The following is a 12,198-nucleotide window of genomic DNA, read 5'->3' on the forward strand; positions in this document are numbered from 1 at the left end:
CATTTCTTTATGGTTTTGGTTTTTGACCTTAGGCTATATCCCAAAAGGAATAAACAACCAAAATTTTATATTTTAAGTCACTTGAAAGAATTCATTTTATGTGTGTGGCCATGCCATCAATTTGATAAGCCGTTTGGTTCCTTTGCTTCAATTTGCTCTCAGCTTTTAAAGATTGCTTTTTAAAATTGTATTTAATTTTGGCTTTTAATTCTATAAAATTTACATGATTCCTAAGTCAAAACTATTTTCAAACAGTTATATTCAGAGTTTTACTTCCATCCCTATATTCACCCCCTTAATCCTTCCCTCTCCTATACGTAACCTTTTTAAAAATTATTGTTTTGGGTTTATCCTTCCATTGATTAAGAACTTCAGGCGGGATGTGTGTGTGGTGTGGTCTAAGCATGACTGACTTTCCATCTAGTAGGAGAGAGAGATTCCTGAGTGCAGGGAGCTTCAACTCATGTGAGTATACCAGCTTGTTGTGATGGGGGAGACAGAAGGAGAGGGCTGTGTCACTGCGATAAGCTTCTCGAAGCTGTGAAGAACGGTGTTAAAACAAAAACACAGAATCTACAATTATTTCAAAAGTTAAAAAACAAAGCATGGGGACTTGCCTGGTGGCGCAGTGGTTAAGAATCCGCCTACCAATGCAGCAGACATGGGTTTGAGCCCTGGTCCAGGAAGATCCCACACGCTGTAGAGCAACTAAGCCCGTGCGCCACAACTACTGAAGCCCGCGCGCCCTAGAGCCCACGCACCATGACTACTGAGCCTACGCACGGCAACCACTAAAGCCTGCATGCTGCAACTACTGAAGCCCGTGCACCTAGAGCCCATGCTCCGCAACAAGAGAAGCCACTGCAATGAGAAGCCCGCGCACCACAGTGAAGAGTAGACCCCGCTTGTTGCAACTAGAGAAAGCCCGCGCACAGCAACAAAGACCCAACGCAGCCAAGGAATAAAAAATAATAAAAAAATTTTAAAAAGCCAAAAAAAACCCAAAGCATGACACATCCAAACAAAAACAAGAGCACCCTCTGTTGGTCTCTGTTGGAATACACATAATTGGCAGTGCCTGGATTTGAAAACTGCTCAGGCCAGGGGTGTCCTATTGGGTTACCTTGAATAAAGAACGCACCCGCCAGAAAAAAAAAAGAACGCACCCGCCAACAGATGGGGAGGCCTCTGAGGCCCACACCAAATTTACCCTCGGCTCTCCCCAGCTTTCAAGTCCTGTGGCCCTTGGGACATATGCTGATACTAAATATCTATGTTACCATGTCTTGGGGAAAAAGATATTTACTTTCCTTCCTGTACCTCTTTTCCCTGGCAGAGAAAAAAATAAAAAAGCAAGAGCCATGTTTTCTATTGTCCCTCCAAAGCTGTGACAGTAATGACACTGCCCTAACTCTCAAGGTGCATCTTTACTCAGACAGTATATCAGTGTGAGGGAGCAGTGTGGAACAATGGGAAAAGAAGCCATGTATCTGGCTTCTCTCACTTACTAGCTGTGTGTCCTTGGGCAGGTTTCTTAACCTCTCTGAGCCTTGGTGTCCTCATCTGAAAAACAAGAATGATAGTATCCAATTCATGGGCTGTTTTTGGAGGTTTAAATGGGTGGTGTGTGTAAAACTCTTGATATGTGATGCCAGTACTACGTATGGACCTCAGTAAATAATAGCTACTGCTACTATTATTATTTCCTTTTTGTTTCACAGGAAATTTGTGAGAATCCCCGATTTATCATTGGCGGAGCCAACAGAACTGACATCTGTCAAGGAGATCTAGGTAGGAAAGTCCCTCGGGTCATATCTAGCCAAACAATCAAGGGGTGATTAAAAGGTGTGATCCTTTCACAGTAAGTAAAGGGACAATAACCTGTTTTTGCTTTTAATGAATTGGGGGGAGGAGGTTTTGATAACATTACCTTATACTCATTTATCAACGCGCTGGTGATTGCTTCATTTAATTTCTGTCCTTCCCACCTTTCTCACTAGTTCTTTGCCTTGTGTCACAGGAGGTGTGCCTCATTCCACAGCCTCCTCTCCAGAGTCTCCAGGACACTCACACACCCCACTCAGCGAGACAAAAGCCCTGCTTTTAGCTGTACCCACCTTCCTTAGAAGTCAGCTCTGAAACTGTCCATGTACCACGCGTGTCCCTTGGGCACATGGAATCTATATGCTCACAAAATGTGCTTTTGTAACTCGAACTCTTGTTGAAATTGCCCCAGAATAGCTTCATATTAAAGGAGTCTTTCAACAAAGACGACATTTGCCATGTGGATGAGCGTCCAATTTTCTGTCTGGTTGGTTAGCTTGTCTGCTTCACCAGTCTTTCCTCTGTCTCAGCCTCTTGTTCGGGAAGTATTATCTTTGGTATGGACTGTGGGAAAGCTCTGTGAAATAAAGTTGGAGAGACATCGACAAACACAGTTTAAAACTTGTGGGAAAAGGGCACTCAAGACCAAATGAATTTGGCTAATCTGGCCCCAGAAGGAGAGGCTGAAGAAGTTTTGGATATCTGAGTTCCTGCACTCGAGGGAAGACTGCCTGCAGAGCCCTGGGCAAGCTAATAATCTGGGCCTGTTTCAGAGGAGAGGCTGGCTGCCTGGGGGGGGTCTGGGGGGGGGGGCCAATGGTGGCAGGAGGGCTGTGGCAGCTCTCAGCCTCCCCTCTGCAGTCTCAAAGATGCTGTCATATCCCACAGAGCACAACGAAGGCCTTGTATATAGTCTGTGCTCTGTTAGTGATCCAGGCCTGCCCCTTGGGCATTCACACACGCATACACACACATACACAGGGCAAGATGCCGCCTCCAACTACTAGCCAGCTTTCCTTACAATACAAATGGGCTGCACTGATGGCTCTCAGATGCTCAGTCTCTGCCAAGGTCCGAAGGGGAAATGGACTCACACTGCAAAGTTACAGGGCAGGCAGATTTCCTGCGGGTGTTGGAAAGAATGACCCAGTTATGACCCCTACTGCCCCATCTCCACTGAGGTCCAAATGGAGGTCTGAGCTTATGTTGCAGACAGAGGAATTGCCTACAGCTTTCAGGAAAGCCAGTCACAAGGGAGTAAGTTACCCTGTTGATCACATGGTCCAGAGACTGCTGTCACACTCCTTCCCTGGGTTGACACCTCTGTAAGGTCAGATCTGGAAGTGGGACAGTGAATGCCAAGTGAACGCCCTTCTCCAGAGAAGTAGAGCAGCCGATGGGGATGGAGTCTCCGTCTTCCCTGGAGGTGTGGGCCCTCCCGTGACCTGTGCCGCGTGTTTGCCTGCAGGGGACTGCTGGTTTCTCGCAGCCATCGCTTGCCTGACCCTGAACAAGCGACTGCTTTTCCGGGTCATACCCCATGATCAGAGTTTCACCGAAAACTACGCGGGGATCTTTCACTTCCAGGTGAGGTCAAGGGAGTGTAGTTAAGAGGGCCAGCTGCTGTCTACTCACCACTGGTCTCCCTGCCTTCACTTCCCAGTGGCTCCAGGAAAGGTTCCCACCCACCCTCCCAGCCATGGATGTGGGCAGTGATCCCCTTCAGGCCTCAAGCCTGTGAGGAAGCAGTTGTTTATCTCTTCCTACCCTCAAACCCCTACACCTTCCGCTAGGCCCCAGAAAGTTTGGAGGATATCCTGTTTGCTGACCTGTGGGTCTATTTTTTCCTCTCCAGCTGGCTGGCTTCTGTGTTATTACTGGCAGCCCTTCTCAAGTAAATCCCTAAGATACTAGCACTGGGAATCCAGAGGGCCCTTTAGGTTGTAAAGGCAATCCCATCCACAGCTGCAGCTCCTTTTTACTTGTGTCCCTTAAACACAGGTCTATACCAAGACTATCACGCACCCTTTCCAGCCTCTGGAAGAAAAGTCTGGTTAATCTGGGAACCAGGCTTCTGCTTCGGCCCCGCAATGAGTCTTTTGGTTCCAGAATCAATTCAGCCATTGGAAACTTTCTGGATCCAAACTGTCCTGGCAAAGAGCCAAACCCTGTGCTGGCCCAGAACTGAAATGAGCTTCGTATGTGGGCATCTAGCAGATATTGGGGTTCTGAGGCATCAATCTGTCTCCAGCCCTTAAGGCTCCAAATGTCCTGGGCTGACCCAGATCATCAGTTGATCTCCTCTCCCAGGACTGAAGACTTCAGAAAGGGTCTTCTCTGCACGTTCAGGATCAGTGTCCTGCTGCCGTCCCAGCTCAGGCAAGGCAGCTGGGCCCTGAATTTTGTTTCTTCAAAATCAAGCGACTCACCTCCCTCAAATATTTAAAAGGTCTGATATCTAAAGGATCATAAACACAAAGACCAGATAGATTTTTGCCCTCTTGTCCGTAAGGGAGAAAATGTCATTAGAAGGAAATTAAACTACATTTGGATTTCTTGGGTCAAAACTGATTTGTTCAAAAAAGAACATCATCCAGAATTGAGAATATTGGACAGTGTTCCTGCTTTAGCCAGAGTATATTCTGGGTCACTTTCCTTTTCCACGTCAATCCTTCTTCTTCAGCAGCAATTTCTACCTTATTTGTCATCAAGAAATACAGAAATCATACATCATCTTCACCTAGACCAGTGGTTCTCAACCCTGACTGCATATCAGGATCAGTTGAGATGCCTAAAAACACTGATACCTAAGCCACACCCCAGACTTACAGAGCAGGAAAAGGAAAATCTCAAGCCCTCAGGTATGTAGGGAGCGCCTACCATCCCCCATACCGAGCTGGACTGGGTGGAAGACAGGGTGGTTTGTAAACCACTTCTTGCCCTCAAGGAGCTCCCAGTCCAGTTAGAGAAAGAGTCACACACTCCAAACCCAAGGTGCTTGGTATTAAGGAATGTGGGGTAGGGACACATTTCCCAATGGTAATCTGAGGATGTGACTCTGTGCTTGACGCTTCTGTGCAGTTCTGGCGCTATGGAGACTGGGTGGACGTGGTTATTGATGACTGCCTGCCGACTTACAACAATGAACTGGTTTTCACCAAATCCAACCACCACAATGAGTTCTGGAGCGCTCTGCTGGAGAAGGCTTATGCTAAGTAAGCAGCACTTTAGACTGAGAGGCAGGGCTAGAGGCGAGGAGGTGGACTGCAAAATCCAGCCCGTGTGTGTGTGTGTGTGTGTGTGTGTGTGTGTGTGTGTGTGTGTGTGTGTGTGTGTGTGTGTGTGTCTGTGTGTGTGTGTGTGTGTGTCTGTGTGTGTGTCTTCAACTGTGACACAAAGTCAGAGAAGATCTGGTCCAGGCAGCGGTGATTCTAAGTAAAACCACTAAGAGTAGAAATAAGACGTGTGTAGGAAATCTTTAGCTTTAGCTTCTCGTAGTGAGCTCTTTAATCCTGCCTTCTTGGTGGCATTGCGAATCCTAGATGAGCGCATTGTATCTTTGGAGCTCAGATCCCAGAGTCTGGCTTGGCTCCACCTCATGAGCTTGCAATATATTAATAAAGCCATGTTGTCTCTAAACTTAGAAGCCCCACCCCAGCTACTAATGGCTTTAACAGAGCCCTACCTCAGGTTCAGGGTATAGTGGAAAGCATCAGGAAGTGGGAATAGTGGGTTCCATCCCAGTGTTTCTCCTCTCTGTGGCCTTAGCTGGTCACTTAGCCTCTAGAGCTCAGTTTCTCCATTGTGAAGAAAGGGAATCATAGTACCTATTCCAACAGCTTACAGGCTTGTTGGTGAACTGGATGAGACAACATCACAGGACCAAAGAGTAAAATTCTGGTGGTAGGGGTACCTGGGTCATGTTTCCTAGAACCCTGTGACCCCAGATTGGTCTTCATCCTCTCTCTAAGGCTCCATGGTTCATACGAAGCCCTGAAAGGTGGGAACACTACAGAGGCCATGGAGGACTTCACAGGAGGAGTAACAGAGTTTTTTGAAATCAAGGATGCTCCCAGAGACATGTACAAGATCATGAAGAAAGCCATCGAGAGGGGCTCCCTCATGGGTTGCTCCATTGATGTAAGTCTAGGGTGTGGGATGCAGGGCAGGAAGCTGCCAACTATTGGGAAGCCTTACCCAGTGACTAGCAGCAGAGGGCTTTCCTCTGGGACAGGGTGAATCTACTGTTTTAGGAAGGTGGAACTGGTTCTCAACTTTGAAAATTGGGAATTTCTCAAGGGAGAAGAGTTTGTGGAGATTTTCAATGAAGATATTCAGCAACGACATTCTAAGCCCTGGAATTTAGGTGGAAATAGGTCCAGAGGCCTATGTCAGTGTAGGCCTCTGTGGTCAGTGTTTCTCAGTCCCAGCATGCCACTATTAAGCTGGCCACAGACTTGGCTTATGGACCTGAGCCCACCAGTTCCCTAAGAAAGCCTCCCAGTCATTGAGCTTTGATTGTATCTCTCACTTGGGATACGGACTTTGTGTTGTAATCTGGGAGAAACTCAGCCTGTGCAACAAAGTGGTGTGAACTGAGACCAGAGCCAAGAGTAAGGGAATGGCAGACTGGCCAGGAGACACACCTTTCCTGGGGGCTGCTCAATGTATAATAAATAGTCTTGGCGATTTCCATTGCTGAAGAAGAGCCCCAAGCTAAATTCCTGTTCCTTCCTCTCCTAGTACACCCAGTAGATGGGAAGCTTGGGAAGATAAGCCAGCATAAAGCACCCACGGATGAACGTTTTCTTTCTGCATCACTGTTCTCCATCTTTTCTGCATTCATGCTCTACTTACCTCTACTCTTTTCTTTTGTCTGTCCCCTCCCTTCTTTCTCTCTCCTTCCCTTTCTATCACCCTCCTTTGTTTGCTTTCTCTCCCGCCCCTTCCCCTGCCCTCCCCGTCGGGCCTCAGGATGGCACAAACATGACCTATGGAACCTCTCCTTCTGGTCTGAACATGAGGGACTTGATTGAGCGGATGGTGAGGAATATGAATAACTCGCATCTCAGGGATTCAGACCTCATCCCTGAGGGATTCTCAGATGACAGACCGACCCGGGTGTGTACGCCTCTGATCGTCAGGGCTGACCATCCCTCCCACCTGCATGACCCAGCCCTGTTGTATGTGGTGTCAGACCTTCCTCAGCAGCCAGCACCTCACACAGGCTCCTCCTGAGGCCTTCCAAGGGTCTGGGTTGGAATAACTTGCCCTCTCCAAGGTTCCTGAGGAAGGTGCGGGAGGCAGCTTTTGGAGGGAATCTCTGTGGGAGGTCCTTCAAACTCCATGGTCCAGGCAGTTTCTCTGATAACGAATTAACAGACAGAAATACAAGAGAGACTTCATTCATTTTAAAGTACTTCTCTGCTTCTAATTTGTTCATTTATGTATGCAACACATATTTATTGAGCTCCTACTAGGCACTAGGTAGTCTTCTAGCAAACACAGAAAATTCTCTCCCCTTTGTTTAGGATTCTAGTGAACAAGCAGTCTCCCCCCAACACCCCCGCCCCAGAGCTTATATTCTAGTACTTTTAGAAGTAATATGTGCCATGGAGTAAAGCAGAAGAAAAATTAAGCTATTATTTTCCCCATCTAAGGATAATAACGTTTGGTATACGTCCTTCTAGTATTTTTCTATGCATACTATGAATCTAAATTTTTATTTTAAAATAGCTGTCATACTGTATGTACCTCTTTGCAGCATGCTTTTTTCAGTTAGCTTTATATTCCTAATGTGGCAATGAGAATTATATTCTTTTTTTTTTTTTTTTTTTTTTTTTTGCGGTACGTGGTTCTCTCACTGTTGTGGCCTCTCCCGTTGCGGAGCACAGCCTCCGGACGCGCAGGCTCAGCGGCCATGGCTCACGGGCCCAGCCGCTCCGCGGCATGTGGGATCCTCCCGGACCGGGGCACGAACCCGCGTCCCCTGCATCGGCAGGCAGACTCTCAACCCCTGCGCCACCAGGGAAGCCCAAGAATTATATTCTTAATGTGTCTCCTCTAACATTTTTTTTAGTGGCTGCACAATATTCCACCATGCAAATAAGTTATCATTTATCTACCCAATACCTTATTATTGGGAATTTAGATTGTTTTCTTTTTCTGTTCTTGGCTATTACGTTTAAATGTTACGACGAACATCCTATAAGATACATCTTTGTGTCTGTCCATGATGATTTCCTTAGGACAGATGGCTAGCAGTGCAATAGCTAGGTATGCATAAGTAATGCCACAAGAGTCATTTCAAGTGGCTCCCTCCCCCCCCCCCTGCCCCCACCACCTAGAACTGAGAGATGCACGCATCTCCTGCCCCCCTCCCTCTCTATTCAGCATGGTCTGGGTCCTATAAAGACTGGAATCTGGAAGAGGCTGAGATGCAAAAAGCCCTGGCCCTCCACACACCCCTCACCTTGAAGGGCCCTCCAGGCTGCTCCTCTTAAAGCTGTTATGCTATCAGGCAAAGTGAAGCCACAGAGATCCGTCTAGGGCTCACTGGGCTTTGGTGATCCTACCCCTCTGCCGAGGATCTCCTGTGGCTGCAAATCTCAAATGGAAGAGCTACCCCTGCTCCCTGAGGCACGGTCATGTTTCAGCAGGACTCTCCTCTGGCCGCCTCAGAATTCTCTCCCTGGGCGCTTTTGATTTCTTGAGTGTGTTCTGGGGTGGGGGGTGTGTGGAGGAAGTGAGGGGATGTGAGGATAAAGGGTTAGACCTACATGTTTCGTCTAACCCCCTTTTCCCAATCCCTTTCTCTTCCAGGAATAGTCAACCCTGGGTGGGCTCAGGGGAAGGGGAGCCCAATCCAGGGCAGCCTCCATCTGCCCCCACTTCCTCCTCCAGGACCCCAAGGGATCAAAAAAGGAGGGCCAGGCACGCTCTCACCCACCTCGTGCCCCAGCTCCATGTCGCTCTCCGACGGTCTGGGGAAACCACTTGTCTGGGCTGCATTTTCTTGGCTCTCTGAAAGGGCTAGTGAGGGCCTTCTCATGGCTGGGAGGCACACTTCCAGGGCGCGGAGGAGTCCTCGTCCTCGCAGAACCCAGGACATGAACCAGTGTGAACTTTGTCTCAGGCAGCAACCCCTGACAGGTTGTCTGGTTTTCACTCCACAGACGATTGTTCCAGTTCAGTACGAGACAAGAATGGCCTGCGGGCTGGTCAAAGGCCACGCCTACTCAGTCACTGGGCTGGAGGAGGTGAGTCTGGCGGGACTCGGCGGGACGGGACTTGAGGGGCTACTTGGGTGAACCTCCCGAAGTCAGGACTTGGCTTTCTGTGTCCCTTCACATCTGTAGAATTTGCCTCCAATCAGGCACTCAGGCCGAGCGCCTGGGGTTGGGGGAGACCACTGGGACTGGCAGGTGGATCTTGCCACAAGATGGTGCTCAGTTTATGTTTGTTTTTAGTGCTAAAGATAGCAATTGCCCCAACATTTCCAAAGAACAAATAGAAAGCACTTTGGTTTTATGAAGTTGATATCATGGGCTCTTGTGTTCCTTGTTTTCCATGGTCAGTTCCAAGGTTTTGCTCCCCCTGGGATGTCTGGCCTTCACTGGGTCACGTCACAGACAGGAACCTTGTCAGGCCCCTTGTGCACAATTGGGCGAGTTGTGCCCTGTTCACAGAGATGGGCAGAGAGGGGCAGTCGTCTGCAGCAGACAGGAGGAAGGGCCCCTTTTTCTCATTGATCCGTCTGGAAGGGACATTTTCTATAGTTCCTCAGCCAGCAGGGGCGTTTTATCTAATTCACATAGAGGCACCTTGTGCTAGCAGAGCCCTACATTATATTCCCTGCCTCCTCTCCCAAAGTTCTGAATGGCCCAATGTTCGCTGGGAAAATCACTTCTTAGAAGATGGCAAGGTGGTGGCCAAGCCTGACTCCTGCAGACTCAGCCCTAAGGTTCTGACCCATCACCCTGCCATTCCACAGGGCACTTGTGATTAGTGTCCTTGACCGGGGCCAGGCAGGACAGGCCCCTGTACAGGATTCTCTCCCCACTCCCACCCCAGCCCTCAGGGCAAGACAGAAGACCCCCTTTCAGAAAGGGCCCAAAGGGAGAAAGCTTTTTCTCTTTGCTCAAGGCCCTGTACAAGGGTGAGAAAGTGAAGCTGGTGCGGCTGCGGAACCCCTGGGGCCAGGTGGAGTGGAATGGCTCCTGGAGTGACAGGTGGGTGCGGGGACCCCACGAATAGGGGACAACAAGGCCTGGGGCAAGGCAGGGCTGGGTACCGAGCCACAAGAGTACTACAAATGCTTGGTCTAAAATCACCCTTAAAACCAAGGATCCGCAGAGGAGAAGAGGGGACGTGGGCTTCAGGAAGGGCTGGGAGCAGAGCCACGGGAACCTGGGATCCAGAGAGCTTGCCGATGGCCACTGTCTGGAAAGGAAAGATGCCTAGAAAGCCTGGGCTAGGTCCAGGCAGGAGGGGAGTCTTGATGCAGGAGTCTGGACTGGACAGGTGACTTCCCTTCTCGGAATCTCTGTTGCCTTATCTGTAAAATGGGAACAACATTAGCACCTACCCGGTGGGCTGTTATGAGGAGAAAATGCAGTTGTGTCAGGAGAGCGCCTAACCAGTGCTAAGATTTCCTCTCCCTCACTATCCCCATAAAGAGATGCACAGGCCCTTTGCAAGAACTGTACTGCTTATCACTGAGAGCAAGTGACTGGGGGCAGCAAAAATAGCACACCTGGGGAAGCTGTTATGAAGGCTGCAGAATGTTCACAAAGCCTCTATTGTCCCACCCCAATCGCTGGCTCCTGACTCCGCCTCTCTGGTTGGAGAGTAGGCCCTGGAGCTCCTTTATTCCCAAGGCGGGGAAAGCAGGACTCAGCAGCTGGGAAGGACCACACCCAGGCTGTGTGTGTCCTTCAGCCCCTGGCTTACCTCAACATACCTCTCATCTCAGGGCACCGTAATTACTGGTTCATTTGGCCATGCATTCACTTAGCAAGTATTCGCTGAGCACCTACTGAATCCCAAGCACAGGTCTAAGCACTGGGGCCCTTCCGTGAGCAGGCAGCCTCGCTCAGTAGACCGATAAGGTGCTGATCCTGGTCTCCTTACCGTTCCCTTCTCTTATCCGTGCGACAAATCCCCAGTTCCTCAGTGTGCAGTACGTGCCAGGCCCCATGCTACTGTCTGGGGACTTAGAAATGAACGCAGAGATTCAGGGCCTGCCCTGTAGGCTTTAAGGTCCAGTGGGAAGGACAGAAAAACACTAGTCGTTGAGAGAAATGCTATGGTACGGGTCACAGAGAGGGAGCCCTTCTCCTGGTCTGGGTGGGACAGGAAGGGAGAAAGCTGCCTGGAGGGAGTGGCATTTGAACTGGGCTCTCTGCTCTGCAAAGGCCCTCGGTGCCCCATCAGTTGTCCACTCCACTGACCCGAGTCACCCACAGGGACCCTCGCTGTGTCCTCCAGTCTCAGATCTTGGTGTCCGGCCTTAACTCACTTTCTGCCAACACCTCCATGGCAGGGGTCACTGACTAGTGGGGCCCAGCCTCAGTCACACAAGGAGACCCTCCCCCCAACTCCCCGCCACTGTGCCCCTCCTGCTGGTCTCAGGAATCTCCACTTCCCCTCCGGTAGGTAGTCCCTGGTTCCAAGCACTTCCTCAATCCCTTACCTCTCCAAACTCGTTTAGTTTCATTCTCCTCCACATGCCTGAAACACAAATGTGCTTTATTTCCTCCTTCTTCGGGAGAAAGAGTGTGTAAAACCGCCCAGCCTTTTAAAACATAAAACTGGGATGTTTCGTGGGGTGGCAGGAGGAAGGAGAAGTTTACATGTCTGGTCTTTCTCTCAGTAACTCAGACAGTTACTTATTAGATGATGGGTCTGTTCTAAAAGTTTTGCATGCGTTATTTCATTTCTTGCTCATCACAGCCCTGTGAGTAGGTGATATAATCATTCCCCTTTTGCAGTTGAGAAAACAGAAGCTGAGAGGGGTGAAGTAACCTTGCCCAAGGTTACAGCTAGTACTGGTATGATTAAATTGAAATCCCAGTTTACCTATTTCCAGAGCCCAACTCCTAACTTTAAAGTGTGAGGAACAGTTAAAGATTCAGCCAGAGAAGAGTCAAGCCCTTATAAACCATTCAAAAAGTGTGGTCTTAATCCTGAGGATGGTGGGAAGCAATTATTGGGTTTTACACTGAGGGTATTAGATCAGATTTGCATTTCGATGGTTCACACTGGCTGCAGTTTGGAGATGACCTATTCTCTGAACTTATTCATATTTCTCTGACACCTCCTGTCCCAACTCACACCAGGCCTTCCCTTTCTTTTTCCTTCCCTAACTCCTCC

The 12,198-nt window shown here is 49.1% G+C and overlaps 1 protein-coding gene across 7 annotated transcripts in view; it reads left to right on the forward strand.

The window, feature by feature from the left end:
• CAPN3 (calpain 3) overlaps positions 1 to 12,198 on the forward strand; it is a 48,293-nt gene that overhangs the window by 22,433 nt on the left and 13,662 nt on the right. For 4 of the 7 annotated variants that reach the window (XM_060005068.1, XM_060005069.1, XM_060005071.1 and 1 more), the window contains exons 2-7: positions 1,722 to 1,791; positions 3,293 to 3,411; positions 4,906 to 5,039; positions 5,796 to 5,964; positions 9,000 to 9,083; positions 9,970 to 10,055. In XM_060005068.1, coding sequence (XP_059861051.1) covers positions 1,722 to 1,791; positions 3,293 to 3,411; positions 4,906 to 5,039; positions 5,796 to 5,964; positions 9,000 to 9,083; positions 9,970 to 10,055 — 662 coding nt within the window. Of the gene's footprint in view, positions 1 to 1,721; positions 1,792 to 3,292; positions 3,412 to 4,905; positions 5,040 to 5,795; positions 5,965 to 6,798; positions 6,946 to 8,999; positions 9,084 to 9,969; positions 10,056 to 12,198 lie in introns of all 7 variants that reach the window. The other 3 variants (XM_060005066.1, XM_060005065.1, XM_060005067.1) reach the window with 1 other exon arrangement.

The sequence above is a fragment of the Delphinus delphis genome, chromosome 2 (genome assembly GCF_949987515.2).
Source record: "Delphinus delphis chromosome 2, mDelDel1.2, whole genome shotgun sequence".
NCBI classification, from domain to species: domain Eukaryota; kingdom Metazoa; phylum Chordata; class Mammalia; order Artiodactyla; family Delphinidae; genus Delphinus; species Delphinus delphis.